Source organism: Macaca nemestrina, chromosome 1, assembly GCF_043159975.1.
Source record: "Macaca nemestrina isolate mMacNem1 chromosome 1, mMacNem.hap1, whole genome shotgun sequence".
Lineage (NCBI taxonomy): Eukaryota > Metazoa > Chordata > Mammalia > Primates > Cercopithecidae > Macaca > Macaca nemestrina.
Window position 1 is genome coordinate 43,791,752 of NC_092125.1, and position 23,132 is coordinate 43,814,883.

Sequence of the window (23,132 nt, forward strand, 5' to 3'; positions counted from 1 at the left end):
CCCTGGTGTGTGATATTCCCCTTCCCGAGTCCAAGTGATCTCATTGTTCAGTTCCCACCTATGAGTGAGAACATGCGGTGCTTGGTTTTCTGTTCTTGTGATAGTTTGCTAAGAATGATGGTTTCCAGCTGCATCCATGTCCCTACAAAGGACACAAATTCATCCTTTTTTATGGCTGCATAGTATTCCATGGTGTATATGTGCCACATTTTCTTAATCCATTCTGTCACTGATGGACATTTGGGTTGATTCCAAGTCTTTGCTATTGTGAATAGTGCCGCAATGAACATACGTGTGCATATGTCTTTATAGCAGCATGATTTATAATCCTTTGGGTATATACCCAGTAATGGGATGGCTGGGTCATATGGTACATCTAGTTCTAGATCCTTGAGGAATCGCCATACTGTTTTCCATAATGGTTGAACTAGTTTAGAATCCCACCAACAGTGTAAAAGTGTTCCTATTTCTCCACATCCTCTCCAGCACCTGTTGTTTCCTGACTTTTTAATGATTGCCATTCTAACTGGTGTGAGATGGCATCTCATTGTGGTTTTGATAAGCATTTCTCTGATGGCCAGCGATGATGAGCATTTTTTCATGTATCTGTTGGCTGTATGAATGTCTTCTTTTGAGAAATGTCTGTTCATATCCTTTGCCCACTTTTTGATGGGGTTGTTTGTTTTTTTCTTGTAAATTTGTTTGAGTTCTTTGTAGGTTCTGGATATTAGCCCTTTGTCAGATGAGTAGATTGCAAAAATTTTCTCCCATTCTGTAGGTTGCCTGTTCACTCTGATGGTAGTTTCTTTTGCTGTGCAGAAGCTCTTTAGTTTAATGAGATCCCATTTGTCAATTTTGGCTTTTGCTGCCGTTGCTTTTGGTGTTTTAGACATGAAGTCTTTGCCCATGCCTATGTCCTGAATGGTACTACCTAGGTTTTCTTCTAAGGTTTTTATGGTATTAGGTCTAACATTTAAGTCTCTAATCCATCTTGAATTAATTTTCATATAAGGAGTAAGGAGAGGATGCAGTTTCAGCTTTCTACTTATGGCTAGCCAATTTTCCCAGCACCATTTATTAAATAGGGAATCCTTTCCCCATTTTTTGTTTCTCTCAGGTTTGTCAAAGATCAGATGGCTGTAGATGTGTGGTATTATTTCTGAGGACTCTGTTCTGTTCCATTGGTCTATATCTCTGTTTTGGTACCAGTACCATGCTGTTTTGGTTACTGTAGCCTTGTAGTATAGTTTGAAGTCAAAACAAATATACAACATACCAGAATCTCTGGGACACATTTAAAGCAGTGTATAGAGGGAAATTTATAGCACTAAATGCCCACAAGAGAAAGCAGGAAAGATCTACAATTGACACTCTAACATCACAATTAAAAGAACTAGAGAAGCAAGAGCAAACGCATTCAAAAGCTAGCAGAAGGCAAGAAATAACTAAGATCAGAGCAGAACTGAAGGAGATAGAGACACAAAAAACCCTCCAAAAAATCAATGAATCCAGGAGTTGGTTTTTTGAAAAGATCAACAAAATTGACAGACCACTAGCAAGACTAATAAAGAAGAAAAGAGAGAAGAATCAAATAGACGCAATAAAAAATGATAGAGGATATCACCACCGACCCCACAGAAATACAAACTAACATCAGAGAATACTATAAACACCTCTATGCAAATAAACTAGAAAATCTAGAAGAAATGGATAATTTCCTGGACACTTACACTCTTCCAAGACTAAACCAGGAAGAAGTTGAATCCCTGAATAGACCAATAGCAGGCTCTGAAATTGAGGCAATAATTAATAGCCTACCAATGAAAAAAAGTCCAGGACCAGATGGATTCACAGCCAAATTCTACCAGAGGTACAAGGAGGAGCTGGTACCATTCCTTCTGAAACTATTCCAATCAATAGAAAAAGAGGGAATCCTCCCTAACTCATTTTATGAAGCCAACATCATCCTGATACCAAAGCCTGGCAGAGACACAACAAAAAAAGAGAATTTTAGACCAATCTCCCTGATGAACATCGATGCAAAAATCCTCAATAAAATACTAGCAAACCGGATTCAGCAGCACATCAAAAAGCTTATCCACCATGATCAAGTGGGCTTCATCCCTGGGATGCAAGGCTGGTTCAACATTCGCAAATCAATAAACATAATCTAGCATATAAACAGAACCAAAGACAAGAACCACATGATTATCTCAATAGATGCAGAAAAGGCTTTTGACAAAATTCAACAGCCCTTCATGCTAAAAACGCTCAATAAATTCGGTATTGATGGAACGTACCTCAAAATAATAAGAGCTATTGATGACAAACCCACAGCCAATATCATACTGAATGGGCAAAAACTGGAAAAATTCCCTTTGAAAACTGGCGCAAGACAGGGATGCCCTCTCTCACCACTCCTATTCAACATAGTGTTGGAAGTTCTGGCTAGGGCAATTAGGCAAGAGAAAGAAATCAAGGGTATTCAGTTAGGAAAAGAAGAAGTCAAATTGTCCCTCTTTGCAGATGACATGATTGTATATTTAGAAAACCCCATTGTCTCAGCCCAAAATCTCCTTAAGCTGATAAGCAACTTCAGCAAAGTCTCAGGATACAAAATTAATGTGCAAAAATCACAAGCATTCTTATACACCAGTAACAGACAAACAGAGAGCCAAATCAGGAATGAACTTCCATTCACAATTGCTTCGAAGAGAATAAAATATCTAGGAATCCAACTTGCAAGGGATGTAAAGGACCTCTTCAAGGAGAACTACAAACGACTGCTCAGTGAAATAAAAGAGGACACAAACAAATGGAAGAACATACCATGCTCATGGATAGGAAGAATCAATATCGTGAAAATGGCCATACTGCCCAAGGTTATTTATAGATTCAATGCCATCCCCATCAAGCTACCAATGAGTTTCTTCACAGAATTGGAAAAAACTGCTTTAAAGTTCATATGGAACCAAAAAAGAGCCCACATCTCCAAGACAATCCGAAGTCAAAAGAACAAAGCTGGAGGCATCACGCTACCTGTATTTACTTTTAACCTCAAAATGAGAAATCAGGCTATACCCAAAGAGCTTCTCTGTACAAGGCCTTTAGTCATTAGCTTTCCTCTTTTAGTTACTGAATTATGTTTTGACATTTCTAAAGCATATATATATTTTTTGAGACGGAGTCTCACACTGTTGCCTGGGCTGGAGTATAATGGCGCGATCTTGGCTCACTACAACTTCCACCTCCCGGGTTCAAGTGATTCTCCTGCCTCAGCCTCCTGAGTAGCTGGGGTTATGGGCACTTGCCACCACTCCTGGCTAATTTTTTGTCTTTTTAGTAGAGATGGGGTTTCACTATGTTGGCCAGGCTGGTCTCGAACTCCTGACCTCATGATCCATCCACCTCGGCCTTCCAAAGTTCTGGGATTACAGGCGTGAGCCACTGCACCTGGCCTAAAGCGTGTGTTTCATATGGAAACTACCTTGAGGGCATCTGAAACAATTAGCGAAGATAACATCTTTATGTTTGCTATATCTGGCTGTGAAGACTTAATAGAAGCCTTTTAGAAAAAAAAAAAATGCCTAGCAATAATTTTTATCTCTAATTATTTGGAGTAGAAAAGCAATTGGCTTATTTTTTTTCAACCCTCTGAGGCTATAAATTAAAATAATGTTGAAATACAATGAGCGTCAAATCAGACTATCTGATTTATTATGAGATTTTTGTAGGTCAGTTATGGGTGCTTCTTTTTTTTTTTTTTTTGAGACGGAGTCTCGCTGTGTCTCCCAGGCTGGAGTGCAGTGGCGTGATCTCGGCTCACTGCAAGCTCCGCCTCCCGGGTTCATGCCATTCTCCCGCCTCAGCCTCCCGAGTAGCTGAGACTACAGGCGCCCGCCACCACGCCCGGCTAGTTTTTTGTATAGTTTTTTGTATTTTTAGTAGAGACGGGGTTTCACCGTGTTAGCCAGGATAGTCTCGATCTCCTGACCTCGTGATCCACCCGCCTCGGCCTCCCAAAGTGCTAGGATTACAGGCTTGAGCCACCGCGCCCGGCCTATGGGTGCTTCTTGATCCCAATTGTTTCTTGAGTTGCACATTAAAAATTCTGAGCTCGTTATTCACAAAGAGATCACAGATATAATTCACACACTAGAAAAGTCATCCTTTTAGAGTATACAATTCAGTCAATTTCAGTAGTTTGCATCTTTCTAAGATTGTTTTTGTTTTATCTAAGTTATCTAATTTGTCGGCATACAACTGTTTGTAATCTTTTCCTACAGTTTTTTTTTTTTAATTATTATTTTTGTAAGATTGGTAGTAACGATCCCTCTTTCATTTCTGTTTATAGTAATTAGGTCTTCTCGCTTTTGTTTTTCGTAGTCAGTATAGCTGAAGTCTTTTTGATTTTGTTGATCTTTTCCAAGAATCAGCTTTTGGTTTTGATAATTTTCTCTATTGTTTTTCTATTCTCTATTTAATTTGTATATGCTCTAATTTTTTGTTTGTTTGTTTTTTCCTTTTGCTTACTTAGGGTAGAGTTTACTCTTCTTTTTTTCTGGTTTTAAGGTAGAATGTTAGGTTATCAATTTGAGATCTTATTTTTTAATGTGCATGTTTGCAGCTACAAATCAGTCTAAGCTCTTCTTTATGTACATCCCACAAGTTCTGGCATGTTGTTTTTGTTTTCATTCCTCTCAAAATGTTATCTATCATGTGATTTCTTCTTTGACCAATAGTTATTTAGGAGTGTGATACTTCATTTTCACATATTTGTGAAGTTCCCAAATTTTGTTTTATTATTGGTTCCTAAATTTCACTGTGCTGGAGAACATATACTGTAAGATTATAGTCCTTTTAAATGTATCAAGAGTTGTCTTATAGTCTTATATATAGTCTATCTTTGAGAATAGGACATGTGGACTTGAGAAGAATGTGTTTTCTGGTGGAGTAGTCTATGTGTGCCAGTTGCATTATAGGTTGTACAAGTCTTCTATCTTTTTATTGATTTTCTGTGTAGTTGTTGTATCCACTATGGAAAGTGGGATATCGAAGTCTCTAACTTTTGTTGTTGTATTGTCTGTTTCTCCCTTTGAGTTTGTCCATTTTTGTTCCATGTATATTGGGGATCTGTTGTTATGTACATATATATTTATAATTGGTATATCCTGATGAATTAACCTTTTGTATTATTGTTTTTAAAGTCCTACTTTGTTGCCAGTAACAGTTTTTGTTGAAGTCTATTTTGTGTGATGTTAGTATAGCCCCTTCAGTTCTTTTTCCATTACTGTTTGCATCATATATTGTTTTCCACCTTTTTACTTTCAATTTATTTGTCTTCAAATCTAAAGTGTGCTATTATAGGCAACATAGAGTTGGAATTTTTAAAAAATCCATTCTGCCAATCTCTGCCTTTTGATTGGAGCATTTAATCCATTTATATTTAATTTAACTACTGATGTGGTAGAGTTTATATCTGTCATTGGTTATACATTTCAATATTTATTATGTCATTTTTTGTTTTTCTCTTTCTCCATTGCTGACATTTTCTTGGGTGCCATTTTATTTACCTTATTGATTCTTTTACTTTTTTTGAGTTTTATTTTTAGTAGTTTTCCTGAGTATTATAATTAGAATCTTAATTAATATAGTATTTGGATACTTCAATAGTATACAAAAATTTTGTTCCTAATTAGCTCTCTCTGTTTCCCCTCTTTTATGCCATTATTATTAAACAAATTACATTTTAAAGTGCCCATTATTGCTTTATATTATCATCTTTTAAATCAATAGGAGAAAAAATGAGTTATGAGCAAAATATACAGTTTTTTACATCTTACACATTTACCTATGTAGTTACCTCTACCAGTGAACTTTATTCTTTTGTGTATACTAGATTTATTGTTTCATTTCAACTTGAAGAACTCCTTTTAGTATTCCTCACAGAACAGTGGTCTAGCAATGAATTCTAGAAAGAATTCAATTTTTGTTCTAGAAATATCTTAATTTCTTCTTAATTTTAAAAGACAGATTTTCTGCATATGAAATTCTTGATTGGTCGTTATTTTCTTTCAGCACTTTGGCTATGTCATCCTACTACCTTCTGGCATTTGTCTTTTTTGATGAGAAATTGGCTGTTGGTTGTATTGAGGATCTTTGCACATAAGTCACTTCTCTCTTACTGCTTTCAAGATTCTTAGCTGTTGGTTTTAAACAGTTTGGTTTTGATGTCTTGGTGGGGACTTCTTTGAGTTTATCTAACTTAGAATTTTTTAAACTTCTTAGATATATAGCTTGATGCTTTTCTTCAAATTTGGGAATGTTTCAGTTATTACCTTTTAAGGCATTCTTTCTGTACCTTTCTCTTTCCTCTCTCCTCTGGTACTCACATTATGTTTGATGGTGTTTCCACAAGTCGTAGAGGCTCTATTCACTTTTCTTTCTTCTTTTTTCTTTGATTCTAAAATTGGATTATCTCAACTGATCAATCTTCAAATTTGTTGATTTCTTTCTTCTTCCAGCTTCCAGCTTTCTTCTTCCAGGTGTTGAGTCTTTATTACACTTTAGAATCTTTATTTGGCTTTTAAAAGTAATTTCTGTCTCTTGATTAATATCTATATTTAATGATAATTCAGCTACTTTTCTTTGGTTCTTTATACATGGTTTCCTGTAATTCTTGGAACATTCAGTCATCCCTCAATATCCACAGGGGATTGATTCTAGGACCCCACATGGATACCAAAATTTGTTGATGCTCAAGTTCCTTATATTAAATTGTATAGTTCTGACAAAGGGCTAATATCCAGAACCTACAAAGAACTCAAACAAATTTACAAGAAAAAAACAAACAACCCCATCAAAAAGTGGGCAAAGGAAATGCAAATCAAAATCAAAATGAGATACCATCTCACACCAGTTAGAATGGCAATCATTAAAAAATCAGGAAACAACAGGTGCTGGAGAGCATGTGGAGAAATAGGAACACTTTTACACTGTTGGTGGGACTGTAAACTAGTTCAACTATTGTGGAAAACAATGTGGCGATTCCTCAAGGATCTAGAACTAGAAATACCATTTGACCCAGCCATCCCATTACTGGGTATATACCCAAAGGATTATAAATCATGCTGCTATAAAGACACATGCGCACGTATGTTTATTGCAGCACTATTCACAACAGCAAAGACTTGGAATCAACCCAAATGTCCATCAGTGACAGACTGGATTAAGAAAATGTGGCACATATACACCATGGAATACTATGCAGCCATAAAAAAGGATGAGTTTGTGTCCTTTGTAGGGACATGGATGCAGCTGGAAGCCATCATTCTCAGCAAACTATTGCAAGAACAGAAAACCAAACACCGCATGTTCTCACTCATAGGTGGGAATTGAACAATGAGATCACTTGGACACAGGAAGGGGAACATCACACACTGGGGCCTATTGTGGGGAGTGGGGAGGGGAGAGGGATAGCATTAGGAGATATACCTAATGTAAATGACAAGTTAATGGGTGCAGCACACCAATATGGCACATGTATACATATGTAACAAACCTGCACATTGTGCACATGTACCCTAGAACTGAAAGTATAGTAATAATAATAATAATAATAATAAAAAGCAGCACATCTAAAAAAATTTGTATAGTATTTGTTGCAAAAATAATAAATGGGACCAATTAAATCTAAAACCTTCTGCATAACAAAAGAAATAATCAGCAGAGTTAACAGACAACCCACAGAGTGGGAAAAAATTTTAGCAAACTATGCATCTGGCAAAGGACCAAAATTTAGAATTTACAAGGAACTCAAGTAGATCAGCAAGAAAAAAGAAATAATCCTATCAAAAAGTGGTCAAAGGATATGAATAGACAACAAAGATATACAGGCAGCCAACCATTTTTAATATATGAAAAAAAGCTCGACATCACTCATCATTAGGGAAATGCAAATTGAAACCACAATGAGATACCACCTTACTCCTGCAAGAGTGGCTGATATGGTTTCACTGTGTACCCACCCAAATCTCACCCTGAATCATAGTTCCCATAATTTCTATGTGTTGTGGGAGGGACCCAATGGGAGGTAATTGAATCATGGGAGTAAGTTCTCATGAGATCTAATGGTCTTATAAGGGACTTTTCCCCACCTTTGCTCTGCACTATTCCTTGCTGCTACCATGTGAAGAAGAATGTGTTTGCTTCCCCTTCAGCCATGATTATAAACTTCCTGGGGCCTCCCCAGCCATGCTGAACTGTGAGTCAATGAAACCTCTTTCCTTTATAAATTACCCAGTCTTGGGTATGTCTTTATTAGCAGCATGAGAATGAACTAACACAATGACCATAAGTAAAAAGCAAAAAAAAAAAAAAAAAAAAAAAGATGTGCTGTGGATGCAGTGAAAGGGAACACTTATACACTGCTGGTGGGAATGTAAATTAGTACAACCACTATGGAGAACAGTATGAAGATTCCTTAAGGAACCAAAAGTAGAATACCATTCAACCCGGCAATCTCACTACTGGGTATTTATCCAAAAGAAAAAAAGTCGTTATATGAAAAAGACACGTGCACATGCATGTTTACAGCAGCACAATTCGCAATTGCAAAGATATGGAACCAACCTAAGTGCCCATCAACCAGAGTGGATAAAGAAAATGTGATAAATAAATATATATATAATATATATATTATATATATTATATATATGTACACACACACACCATGGAAACTACTCAGCCATAAAAAGGAATGAAATAATGTCTTTTGCAGCAACTTGGATGGAGTTGGAGGCCATTATTCTAAGTGAAGTAACCCAGGAATAGAAAATCAAATATTGTATGTTCTCACTTATAAGTAGGAGCTAAGCCATGAGGATGCAAAGGCATAAGAATGATATAATGCACTTTGGAGATTCAGGGGGAAGTGTGACGGGGGATGAGGGATAAAAGACTACATATTGGGTACAGCATATACTGTTCGAGTGATGGGTGTACTAAAATCTCAAATCACCACTGAAGAACTTATCCATGTAACCAACACCACCTGTACCCCAAAAACTATTGAGATAAACATTAAATTGTATAGTATTTGTGTATACACATCCTCTTATATAGTTTATTGTCTCTAGATTACTTAATTCCCAATACAGCATGAATGCTATGTAATTAGTAGTTATACTACATTTTTTATTTGTATTAATTTTTATTGTTGTATTGTTATTTTTTATTTAAAAAATTTCCAATCTGTGGTTGATTGGCACTGCAGATAGGGAGGGCTAATTGTATTTAAAATAGCAGATTTAAAGTTTTTGCCTAGTAAATCCAATATCTAGGTTCTAAGTTTCCTGATGGACAGTTTCTATGCTGCTTCTTTTTCTATGTATGAGCAATGCTATCTTGTGATTTTTGTTGAAAAAGTAGGTATTTTAAATAATATAATGTGGCAACTCTGAAAATCATATCCTTCTCTCCTCATGATTTTTATTGTTATTGTTTTTTGTTGCTGGTTTTCATTGTTGTGTCTTGATTCATTAGTGAGTAGGCAGAATACTGGCATCCTCCCAAATTTTCATATCCTAATCCTTGAACCTGTTAATATGTTAGGTTACATCATAAAGGGGAATTAAGGTTGTTAATCATTTGACCTTAAAATAGGAAGATAATACCTAATTATCTGGATGAACCCAATGTAATCATAAGGATCATTAAATGTGGAAAAGGGAAGCAGCATATCAGAGTGATATAATGTGAGAAGAAGGCTCCACTCACATCCTCACATGGCCTGCCCATTGCTGGCTTTGAAGATGGAGGAAATGGCCTGTAGAAGTTGGAAAAGGCAAGGGAACAGATTCTCCTCTAGAGCCTCCAGAAGGGAATTCAGCTCTGCTAACACCTTAATATTAACCCAGTCAGGCCATGTTAGACTTCTGACCTAAAAAACTGTAAGATAAATTTGTATTGTTTAAGCTACCAAGTTTGAGGTAATTTGTTTTAGAAACATAAGGAAACGAACTTTTCTATATAAATTCTATGAAGTCTGTTTATACAGACTTTACCCCTGGGGAAAAGGTTTGCACTGACAGAACATTGAGTCTGGTTAAATAAAGAAAAATCTTGCAAATAGGAACTTTCACAGAAAGGCCAGACAGGTCAAATAATGACAGTTCTCTCAGAATGGTACTTTCGGGTAGCTTGAAACCTATTGTACTTCCTTCAGTGTCTGCTAGGCTGCTTTTTTCACTGCAATTATTGGACTATTTGTTTTCAAGTTTGAGCTGGAGAGAGGGTGACAGGGGTAGGTCAGTTAAAATGCCACAAAACTCACTGTTTTAAATGAAATTTAGCTACTTATTTTTTAATAAATACTTTTTGGATTTTTGCAAGTCTTTGGTTAATTTCCCAAGTTCTGAAAAGGTTGATTTTGACAATGTTTCCAATGTTTTTGTTTCTTTACTGGAGGAGTAGATTTTTTGAGTCCTTAGTCTGGCATTCTTGCTGACATCCAATCTTTCTTAAAGTTCTCTAGTGAAGTGAGAAATTGCCAACCCATTCCATAGCTCTGTATTTCTTATTCCCATCGTAGTGTTTTATTGTAGCAGCTACATAGTCTGTCAAATTCTTCAATGAGCACTTCAGTCCAGAAGGCTTCAAGTATTTAAAAAGCTGTTTTGAAGGAATGTGCCATGGACTGATCATTCTTCCTTTTTTCTTTTCCAGTTGGAAAAGTTAGATAGCCATATTTAGAGGTCTTGTGTCCTTAAATACTGTGTTGATAATCAGAATTCAGTGCAGAAAACAGAAGCATTCTAGGCATTTCAAACAGGCAGGGTTAATACATGGAATTAAATGAATACAAAAGTAATTGTAAGAGTGAAGGAGGGGTGGTTCTAGGGTGAGCCTTTAGGAAAAACTCCCAGGACAAAAGAGATTTGACCCAAAGGACATCTACTTCTGAAAACAGACTTTATTTTAGACTTTTCAAAAATCAACTTTGAGTGTTATTATCTTCTTTGATTTTGTTTGTTTTCTGCTTTTATATTTATTATTTATTTCTAGCCTGTTTTGGTTTATTGTATTGGTCTTTTAAATTCTGGGTTGAGTGCTTAGGACTTTTTTCCATTATTTCTTGTTTTTCATATATGTTAATTATGGCTTTAGATTTTCTTTAAGTACTGTACTGCTTTAGTGACATCCTACAGGTTTTAACATTAATCAATTTCACTTTACGTTTTTCTAAACTTATACTCTTATTTTAATTTCATCTTTAATGAGATTTTCCCCATGTAGATAACTTTGTATTTTTGTTGTTGATTTACATTTTGTAGTTTTTTAAAATTGTGATTATAAAACACCTTATTGATATTTTGTGGGCTAATATTTCATTTTGAAAATATTCCATTGTCATTTAAAAAACATATATATTCTTTGGTAACTACAAATCCCCAAACACACACATACACATATGCATACATAATCTGGATGGGTACTTTATTTTTCATATTCTTTACAACTGTATTTTTTGTTTCACTACACAGCCAGTTTCTGAGGAAGACATATTAAAATACACCACTTTTAGAGTTTTTGAATTTTTCTTGCTTTCTAACAATTTTTGCTTTGTTATTCAATGCATAAGGTATTGTCATTATAAAATATTATTCATTAATTGTAACATGTTAATATAAAGCATGCTGTTTTGTCATGTTTAATAATTTTTGCTTTGTATATTTATCAGAAATTGATGTCAAATTATTGTATATCTTTGTCTAGCTCCTTATTGTAACGTTTTTGTGGGTTTTTATTTGTGCTCCTTATCCACTTAGATATTTTAATTAAAAAATAGTTTTAACCCATTGTATTAGTCCATTTTCATGCTGCCGATAGAGACATACCCAAGAATGGGCAATCTAGAAAACAAAGAGGTTTAATGGACTCACAGTTCCACATAGCTGGGGAGGTCTCACAATCATGGCAGAAGGCATAAGGCACATCTCACATGGTGGCAGACAAGAGAAGAGAATTAGAGCCAAGGCAATCTGACGGATCTAAAACCATCAGATCCCATGAGATTTATTCACTACCATGAGAACAGTATGGGGGAACCGCCCCCGTGATTCAGTTATCTACCAGTGGGGACCCTCCAAGCCAAAATTCAAGATGAGATTTGGGTGGGGACATAGCCAAACCTTGTCACCCACACAAGTTGTTTTTTTGTTTGTTTTTTGTTTGTTTGTTTGTTTGTTTGTTTGTTGAGGTGGAGTTTCACTCTTGTTGCCCAGGTTGGAGTGCAATGGCATGATCTCAGCTCACTGCAACCTCCACCTCCCACTTTCAAGTGATTCTCCTGTGTCAGCCTCCCAAGTAGCTGGGATTACAGGCACCCACCACTATGTCTGGCTAATTTTTTGTATTTTTAGTAGAGACGGGGTTTCACCATGTTGGCCAGGCTGGTCTCAAACTCCTCACCTGTGATTCGCCTGCCTCAGCCTCCCGAAGTGCTGGGATTACAGGCATGAGCCACCACACCCGGCCACCCATACAAGTATTAACGTGTCAAAAAGTCACTATTTTAAGTGTCAAAAAAATTCTATTAAACAATTAAATGAACTCATTCATATTTATATATTTGATTTTATTTCTGCCATCTTACTTCTATTTTTTCTTGTTTTCTTTCCTTCTTTCCCCCTTTCCCGTTTTTGGTAGATTAATGGATTGATGGATTTATTGATAGTAAGTGGGTTGAGGGTCTCTAGTGCATTGAATTAGTTAAATGTAGCAAATTCTTAAAATATGTTTTTCTCTGTCAACTTCAGATACTAATTTACAACATCTTTTTCAAACAAGACAGAACTTTTAATTCCCTTGTAATTTTCTTATCCTGGTATGCCTCTCACACTCCTTGAGATATTGTTGAAAACATGGAATTAATGTTCCAAGTTATTTCTTTTATATTACGCCTCTCAGACTTCACGAATTCCTACTTTCCAACTGTGGTAAATAACAGATCATCCTTATCAGTAATTACTTAAAGTTGAAAATGTACTTTTCTGTTTTATTTTGTGAATAACTTAAGTTTAAATTTTATATCAAAGGAAAAAAGCTGCCAAAAAACACACAAAAATTACTCTGCTTTTCCTGAAATAGCTTAAGACAGTGGTATCCAAAGATAAAGTAAGATATTTTGAGATGTTGATTTCTTCTTCACTGGAAGAGTTCAAATTTAGTAGACTAATTACTTCTTGGTAAAGATAATTACTTACCAAATCAATCAGATTAAGTACAATAAAAAATCTTTCTTTAACTTTTTTTACTCCTCTACTAATCTATATAATTCTAAGGATTTTCCTATCTGGACACAGAGAAATGTGTGATCCAGAAAACTTATTTAGATTTTTTTAAATCTTGTTCTTCAATCTATTTAATAGTATACTTTTATTCCAAATAGGTCAGTGTATATATGTGAAAAAAAGAAGAAAGGAAGAAAAATTATAATTTTAATTGAGCAAACAATTTCAGCTTAAATATTCTACTTATAAGTATCTGTTTGGGCCTCTTGCAGAACCACCTAGTCTGGAAGATGCAGGGAAGATGCTGAATGAGACTGTGGTGGTGAGCAACCCTGTACAGCTGGAGTGTAAGGCAGCTGGAAATCCTGTGCCTGGTATGTTTACTTGTGGACTCTATAACTTAATATTTTAAGATTTCTGGGAATAACTGAAACTGGTTTTGAGCATAATATACTAATTACTCATAAAGAACAGGTTATAGAATACATTTCATGGGTGAAACATTGATAAGAATATTATCAGTTAGATAAAATTTTTGAATTTTTATTGCCTTTAACTGCATGAAACAATTTATTTAAAAAATATAGAAATATGTGAATACCTTAATCATCTTATTGTCAGTATTGTGGCCACAAGACCCACATGGTGGTTTATATCCATTTATGCTGAAACTTTTTTTTAACTTAAAAGCATCTTAATGAAGCTACATCAAATTGTCATTCTAATGAGACTACAACTTTGTTTTGTATATTCCCACCACTGGTAGATTATTCATATGAATCAGTAACAACATACATTTTTGAGGTCAATAATGTGTATGGTATTTGGTTTGGTTAGGCATATAGCCAACATTTTATGGATGAGAGGAAACATACAACAACAACAAAAAAATAGATAAGTTGAAAGTTTGCTCTTAAATAATACTGATATATTAGAGATACTAAAGAATATCTTTCTTCTAAATTCATTTTCAGGACTCACTGACTTGGCTCTTGGTGTTTTTCTAAGGGTTACCTTCTCTAAAATCAAAGCTAAAGAGATGATTACTTAAACAGATTAAATTCAGATGATAAGTATAAGAATAAAGTAATTGCGACTTAGCTAAGATACAACTTAGTATATTTAATTAAAAAAAATTTTACATAGATCATCTTCTCCCCTTCTTCTTTCAGTTATTACATGGTACAAAGATAATCGTCTACTCTCAGGTTCCACCAGCATGACTTTCTTGAACAGAGGACAGATCATTGATATCGAAAGTGCCCAGATCTCAGATGCTGGCATATATAAATGCATGGCCATCAACTCAGCTGGAGCTACAGAGTTATTTTACAGTCTGCAAGTTCATGGTTAGTGCCACTTCACCTAGATTCATTCTGGGGTAAAGAAGCATTCAAAATGATTAAGTGCTTCTATAAAATTTTTGTGTAAGTATTTAACAGAGTGTGTTATTGTCATCTTTATGTAAGGGCATAGTGTTCTAAAACTTATAAATGTGCTTATTCCTGATTCCTATTAAAATGCTCAATTTCCACATGCTGTTGACTTAAGTTTGCTTTCAATGAGTTGTTGAAATAGTCATTGATACTGTTAGCTAACGACAAAATCACTGCTTGTAAATGCTCTCTAAAAGAATCATAGGTATTAGTGAAATGTTTCTGAGTGATTATCTCTAATAATGCTTTTAAGAGGAGTTGGTAGTTAACATACTACAGTGGATGCAGTGAAGGGGGGTACACATGTGTGTTCCTGCACACACACATACACAAGCCTAGAAATCAATAAATAAAATTCCACTCTGGTATAAAAAACTGATTTCTTAAACAAACTGGCAAAACTTGTTTTTCCTTATCTGTGAAATGGAGAAATTGATACTTGCTCGATTTATCTCACAGGATGGCTGTGATTAGATCTTAAATAAGAGAGGTGAAAGAACTTACCAAAAAACAAGTAAACAAACCCTCCAATAAGAACACAATATTGTAGACATTACATGTAGTTTTCGTCATTTGAGATCACAAATCCTGTGATATTAACATGTCTTACCTTCATTTGTTTTTTTCAGTGGCCCCATCAATTTCTGGCAGCAATAACATGGTGGCAGTGGTGGTTAATAACCCGGTGAGGTTAGAATGTGAAGCCAGAGGTATTCCTGCCCCAAGTCTGACCTGGTTGAAAGATGGGAGTCCTGTTTCTAGTTTTTCTAATGGAATACAGGTACCTTCATTCATTTCTTTGGTGACATTTACCACCTGATTATTCAGTACAGGAAGTACACACGTAAAACTGTTGAAGAGATTTAGAGAACAAGGATTAATAGATACTATTTTTTAAGTACACATATGCAGCCATAAAATCCATGGACACATAACTGGGATCCCCAAATAATTCATTAAAAGCTCACTGTTTCTAAGAGTTCCCTTATCTTACTTTTAGGTGTTATATTTTGACCATTTGTTTTAGATATTTGTTGTTTTCTACCTGCCCCACTCCACTTTCTGCTACTACCACAATAGATACTTTACACAAAGAAATGTTAATCAACAAAACAGGAATTTTCTGGTAGAATTTAGGTTTAAATGTCTTCAAATAGTTATGAATCAGAGACTACACGGAGCATATATACTTCTACAAAAACATCAAGTAATATAATAAGAAAAAATATAATGTAAACATCATGAGAAGTAAAATTTGAGTCCTAGAAAAATTTTAAATGCATTATATTGAGTCAAAATTAAAAATATAGAAGTGCATGTATACCTAGTTTAATTTTTATCTTGTCTAACAGAAAGCATAGTTCTCCTAACATTCTACTTCTTCAGGTTTTCTTGCAAATCTAATGCTTTCAAAATTTGGGATCATAGAACATCCAGAGTTAATGTCAGTATTTTAGAAATACGACTGAATCCATGGGATGAAGGATAATCAATGTAGCTTATTAATTAATTTGGCTACTACTTTGTTGTTAATTTCAGTTTCTTACCTTTTTACCCAAAGAAAAATTAGAAAGAGAATTAGTGCCTTTTATTCCAACTCATGTTTCTCCCCTGGCATCTTTCTCTCTGTTTGTAGTGCGTATGGATGAAAGTTGACTTTCATCTGATGCCGTATGTAAAGACTTATTTTCGGTAGTCATTACCAAATTTAATTCTAGCCTCTTACATTCTTCCACTGAGAAGATGAAAAGAGTATTATATGATGTTTGCCTACTTAAAAATATCCAAGGGAAAATCTTCCTAAAAGGCAAATGTTAACTGACTAACCTCAAAAAAATAAGAGAAAACATCTATTACACCTACCATTCTCAGAGACATATTGGTTATTCAGCATTCTTATCATTAATAGGTTCTCTCTGGTGGTCGAATCCTAGCATTGACCAGTGCACAAATCAGTGACACAGGAAGGTACACCTGCGTGGCAGTGAATGCTGCTGGAGAAAAACAAAGGGACATTGACCTCCGAGTATATGGTGAGACATTTTAGTAATTAATTTTGCTCTGATAGACATGTGTTTGGGTCCTAAAATCATTGAGAAAGTTAAGAGAAGTTGTTGACAATAAAGAACAATGAACCTTAGAAATGATATTACAGGATCAATTCAAATCAGATTCTCTTTCTGTCTTATATCTGACTTTGGACGATTTTCCTTTTTTAAAGTTCTGAGAAAGTAAAATGCACACAGCCAGCATGTAGGGTGTTGGTTTTATAGAGTACTCTGAAAACCATGACTGTGGATAGCAGCTCTGCCATTTAGAAGAGATAATCTTCTCATTGAAGCAAGTATCTGTTCAAGTAGCTCTCTTCATTCATTCTACTCAAAGCCATGCTTTTATTACTTTCTAATTATTTGTAATCAGCATATTTGTGATCAATACTATGTTTGTGCATTAAGGGCTCTTTGAGAAGCAAAAAGTTAATATAAATGTAGGCAAAATTTAAGTTTTTCCCACTCTCAATGCTGCCCACAATGATCACAAAAGGAAATATCCGATCCCATCACAGCAAAAGAGCCCCAGAAGAAAGTTGGGGCCTCTTGATCTCCGTTTATGTATTATGCTTGTCTATCCACATTCCAGTATACCTTTACATTCAGAACTCTTTTAGACTTTTTTTCTGTGGCTTATTTGCATTATATTTCTTAGTTCACGGAATAATGAAATTATTTCTTTTATGACCTCTTGAAGAGTTTCTGTTTAATGCAGAATGCAAGCCTTCTCCTTAAAGTCCTACCTCACTTCCAAATAATTCATTCCTTTCTGAAATATATTACCTTTTTAAAAAATTTTACCTCCAGACAATGTGGACCATGTTGTCTTCTCTTATATGTTTGCCAATGTAAATGTAATGATCACAACTAACATATATTGTTACATAATGTTTTCGTAAAAAGACCCCTTGTTATGGATATCATACATATTTAATGAAAGTAAAAGTTTTAGTTGGCATCGGTACACTACCAAAGGGTTCTCTATGCTCTTTCTTTTTTGTTGCTATTGCAATTGACATGAGTTCACATCCAGCCTCCAGATTTGCTTAGGTATTTGAGGTAACAGGTCTATAATGCCCAACCCCAGGAATTTTAACTCCTTCCCTGAATTGAGTCGCTTTTATGCTTTATGAAGAACTGGAAAGTTTCCATTCTAAAATATCCTTTGAGACTGATTCATCAATTAATCAAGTGTGTAACACAGTAGTTCTTCAGTCATTAGGAAGCAAGCAGAGGGGTGACATTGGTCTTGACAGGGTTTTAGTCAACACAGAAATCTGAGATGGTCTCCTTACATTTCTACACTGGCTAGTGTCAAGAATGAACCTGGGAGATGATAAAGAGTTGATATTTTCCAGGAATTACAGAAACATGCATCACTATTCCTTATCATTTGCTAAGATACTTCTATACTACTTTCTTAGGCTGAAAATCAGTATCTTTCTCTGATATAAAAGTCAAGTGGCTAGCTGATATATATGTTTGGGAATGTTTATATGTGTTAAGCCATTGAAATACACATGCAGCAAGCTGCTGAAAAAGTATAAAAGTAAAACAGGTTTTTAATCTAAAATCAGTGTCCAATCTGTATTTCACTATTAGTATTATTTCCATAAATTTTATTTTTATATTTGTAGTAGTAACCTTGGTGATGTGTGTCTAATTAGAGCCTAATGAATGTTAATTCCCAGAGATAAATCACCTTCAGATTTACACTGGGGGGTGTGGTGGTGTTGGGGGATGGAATAGGAGAAGTAGATAGTAGGCAAAGTAGCTTTTCCTACAATTATGAGTAGTTCATTAAAATTTTTCTCCCTGGTATAATTCAGAGTATGTTTTGCCATACCCTGAGATATTGAAACAAGAGAATTGAGTTTTTAAAAGATTTGGATTCATATAGTACCTTTTCTTTAAACTTAAGCTTAGAGAACTTTCCTGGAGATCATACATTCTTCAGCTTCCCAGCAATGACAACCCTATGACAAGTCTGATTTTAGTAATTAAATTTAACAAACATAACGCTTAGGATGAGAAACAGGTCCAGAACACATCCCTTCCTAAGCAACATAACCACAAAGCAAAATAGGGATAACATCTAAGGAAGCTGAGGATCTACAGGGTAGAACCCTTGTTCTCTTCTCAGACTAAACAAAAAGTTGGAAATGAGAGACAGGACAAAAAAAAAATACATGTTTTGGTAATATATATCCTCGGCTATAATTAGATTTGCTTCAGTTTTTATCCCTTAAACAAATACTCCATTGTTTTTGCATTTTTCCCTCTCATTTAAAAAATCTGGTTTCCTTTTGAACTTGATTCAACTCATTTAGTGTAAAAAAGAAAGTAACTGAAGGAAAATATATTTGGAAATGAATTAGCATTCTGTAGTCTTGAATTGTTTCCGACTTTCACTTCTGCAGTCATAATGAACTCATGCTGTTTTGTAGATTCTACAAATAATCTAAGACAAACATTTTTATACAGTTATGGTACTTTTTTATTCAATGAGGCCAAACTTTACCTAAAATTATTTGCAAGATGTGAAATCAGCTGTTCTATTTAGGGCTTCCTGAGTGCTAGGACTTGTGAATCTGTTTTCATGGCATCTTTAGAAAGTGGCACTAATTAGGCCGGGCTCAGTGGCTCACGCCTATAATCCCAGCACTTTGGGAGGCCAAGGCAGGTGGATCGCCTGAGGTCAGGAGTTCGAGACCGGCCTGGTCAACATGGTGAAACCCCGTCTCTACTAAAAATACAAAAAAAAAAAAAAAAAAAATTAGCCAGTTGTGGTGGCACATGCCTGCAATCCCAGCTATTTGGGAGGCTGAGGCAAGAGAATTGCTTGAACCTGGGAGGCAGAGGTTGCAGTGAGCCGAGACTGTGCCATTGTACTCCAGCCTGGGCAACAAGAGCGAAACACCTTCTCAAAAAAAAAAAAAAAAAAAAAAAAAAAAGGAAAGAAAGTGGCACTAATTGTGCTCACTTTGCTATTTTTATAGTAGTTTTAATCTCAGACTAATCATGTATCTTTTATTGAATGTGTCACACATCAACAATGTCAGTGTTTTCTGTTTCTCAGATTACTTTAAACTTATCAAGAGCCAGATGTCTGTGTGTACTACTAAATTTAGCAGAAGGAACATCATGAATCTCTGCACAAATGCTCCATTGGTCAGTCTCAGCCATTGTGCAGTGTGTTTCTTCCTTCAGCATCAATTTCTTTGAGTTTAACATAAGTCCTGCACCCCAAAACAGCGCATGAAAGTGCTCTTTAGTTCATACCCTTTCCCTCTGTAGCAGACATAGTAACAGAGAAACCTCATGGTTACAGAGGCACAATACTACTACTATAGTCAAAGTCTATTGCCTTCTTTATCTTGCCACATGCTGATGGAGTATCAAGCCTGAAACAATGGCTGATAAACGATAATAATATTTTTACCACAAAAATCTTGTTTCTACCAAAACATTTTAGTACAACTTAACCTTTTTTTTGTAGTTAAAAAAAAAATGCTACAAATATGGCAAATTTTCTATAGCCCTGCATAGTGATGGGATTTTGTGATAAATGGCCAAGGAAATTCCCCTCTGTGCTTTGTTGGAGTGGCCTTTTATAACAGGCCTGATTTCATCATTAGTTTGTGTTTCTGAATAATTATATATACAGGCCTAAAAGAGTCTTTGAGAAGTTATGGAGCCCACCCTCTCATTCTTGGCAGGACTGTACCTAAACCATCTAAGATAAATGATTGTTTACTGTATTCTTTAATACACCCAAGGGAAAGAGGTTTCTTAAACTTTTCAGAAAACACATTTCAGCATCTAAGGAGCTTTATATAGCCAGGGAATCCTAATTTTAATCTCATTAAAATTTCTACTTATTTCCTCTTATGCAATTGTGAGTATGTTGTGCAGCTGGTCATTGAATTGATTTGTTCTTTATTCTGTCACCATGGAAAACCAAAAAGAACACTAAACTGCAAGTCAGGAGGCTCCTAACTTTACCACCAATTAACCATATTATTTTGCACAAGCTATTATCTGACACCAATTTTATGTTTTGCACACTGAGAGATGGGACTGGATGAGCTCTATGATATCCTCCAACTATTTTTTAATGTTGCCTCTGTGACTATGACATCTACTTCTTTTGCAAAAATTACAAATAAATATTGGAGGTGTATTCACTCTTAGCTTATTGTTTCTAAAATATTTCATGAGTGATTTGTTACTTTGAAAACCTTACGCAGTAACATCTAGTTCTAAAAGTTTCTTATTTGGGCACTTGATGAGAACTTCCCATTCTAAACGTTTTTTAAATAAAAAGTGAGAAGCATTGTTCAACAAGAATACATTAATCAGTGATTTACTAGTACTTGATTCTGAACCAAGTGATGCAAAAGGGTATGTTAGAATGATTGTGATCCTACATCTTAAAAGAACCAATAAAGGTATTCAGTATATGTCCTGATAATGAATGAATATAAATAGTGTGCTGGCCTGTTTTATCCTGAAAGAAAACCCATCTTTCATGTAGTTCCACCAAATATTATGGGAGAAGAACAGAATGTCTCTGTCCTCATTAGCCAAGCTGTGGAGTTACTATGTCAAAGCGATGCTATTCCCCCACCTACTCTTACTTGGTTAAAAGACGGCCACCCCTTGCTGAAGAAACCAGGCCTCAGTATATCTGAAAATGGAAGTGTGTTAAAGGTAAGGATATGGATTCATTTATTTTATCTTATGTTATTGTAAGTTCATGGTTTTGGTACTACCCCTATTTAGCGTGCCTGTCTTTCACAAGTGTTGGACTAATTTTCTCTTACAAAATTCTAGGAACCCTTTTATTGATGAGGTTTGTAATATTTTTAAATTTTGTGCTTAGTGAGATTCAATTATTTGTCATCCATATCCAGAAACGATCTCAAAAAATGCTTCCAGGAAAATATCATAGAAATAATCCAAGGTGTGCCTCACCTTCAGTCTTCCAGCCAATCACCAAGTGCCCATTTTAGGTGCTCTGGACAAAGATGCAAAAAGTCATGGTGGTTCACACCTGATCCCAACACTTTGGGAGGCCAAGGTGGGCAGATCACTTAAGGTCAGGAGTTCAAGAGCAGCCCGGTCAACATGGTGAAACCCTGTCTTTACTAAAAATACAAAAATTAGCCTGGCATGGTGGCATGCACCTGTAATCTCAGCTACTTGGGAGGCTGAGGCAAGACAGCTGCCTGAACCCGGGAGGTACAGGTTGCAGTGAGCTGAGATCACACCACTGCACTCCAGCCTGGGTGACAGAGCAAGACTTTGTCTCAAAAAAAAAAAAAAAAAAAGAAAAGAAATGCAAACAAGCATGACACACTTCATGTCCTTGATGTCTTCCAACCTCATGTAAATACATAAAAAATTAACAATTTAGTTGAAAAATGCAACGAATACTATAGTCTGAGTCAATTACCAAGTGGATGATACAGATAATACATTTTGGGGGGTGGCAAAAGATGAGGCTCTCATTGCCAGGATTAGTCTTAAAAGACTACTTAGTGTTTTAGAGGTAGATGAGATAAAAGGCAAGGGAAGCAAGTCGGGTAGTTTGGCTCAAGCAGAGAATTTAACAAAGTGAATATTTGGAAATAATGTTGAAAAGGTTGATTTGAATGAAATAAAGTGTGACATTGAAAGTCAGCCTAAGGAATTCGGATTCAGGAGGACAGAAGACTGCCAAATGTTTATAACATCCTGATAATAACCCAACTGAGAAATCAAAAGACCAGCTAAGTAATCTGCCTACAGTTACTGAAAGACAGAAATTGGATTAGAACACTGGGAGTATGGCTTCAGAACCCGTGCTACTAACCACCACATAGCCTCTTGCTAAAGGAAGGTTTATTACTGATAAACAAAGAGTCTTGAGAAATAGATGGCAGACAGTAAGCTGGGCAGCTTACCTAAGGAAGACAGAAGCATGGGGTTGAGTGAAAGGGAGCGTGAAGGAGTATGTTAGAGGCAGAGGATGGAGATCTTGGGTATTATGATTGTATAACAACGGAGCTGGGTGAGAAAGGAAAGACCAGAATCACTGATGAAAAAAAGAGGGATGAACTAATTGAACTACACAAGAAAAAAAGAAGAAGAAGAAGAAGAAAAGTCATTGTCCATTCGCAGGGGCAGAGCCTAGCATTCTAGAAAGCATGCGGTAAAATTCCCAAACCTTAACTCTGACGAAATGACGGAGGTAGACAATTGCATAAATGCAAATCTCAGTGAGTACAGAAGTTTGTCCCATTGAGGGGTTTAGGGAGATCAGAGAAATGAAAACTTTTTTGGAATGCAATTCTTATTAGTCAGTTAAA

At 35.5% G+C, this 23,132-nt stretch overlaps 1 protein-coding gene across 10 annotated transcripts in view; it reads left to right on the top strand.

Moving 5' to 3' along the window:
* The window catches only part of LOC105484596 (hemicentin 1), a 514,524-nt gene that overhangs the window by 350,540 nt on the left and 140,852 nt on the right, over positions 1-23,132 (top strand). For all 10 annotated transcript variants that reach the window (XM_024793708.2, XM_024793713.2, XM_024793709.2 and 7 more), the window contains 5 exons: positions 13,565-13,666; positions 14,465-14,641; positions 15,358-15,509; positions 16,638-16,761; positions 21,317-21,492. In XM_024793708.2, coding sequence (XP_024649476.2) covers positions 13,565-13,666; positions 14,465-14,641; positions 15,358-15,509; positions 16,638-16,761; positions 21,317-21,492 — 731 coding nt within the window. The remainder of the gene's footprint in view (positions 1-13,564; positions 13,667-14,464; positions 14,642-15,357; positions 15,510-16,637; positions 16,762-21,316; positions 21,493-23,132) is intronic.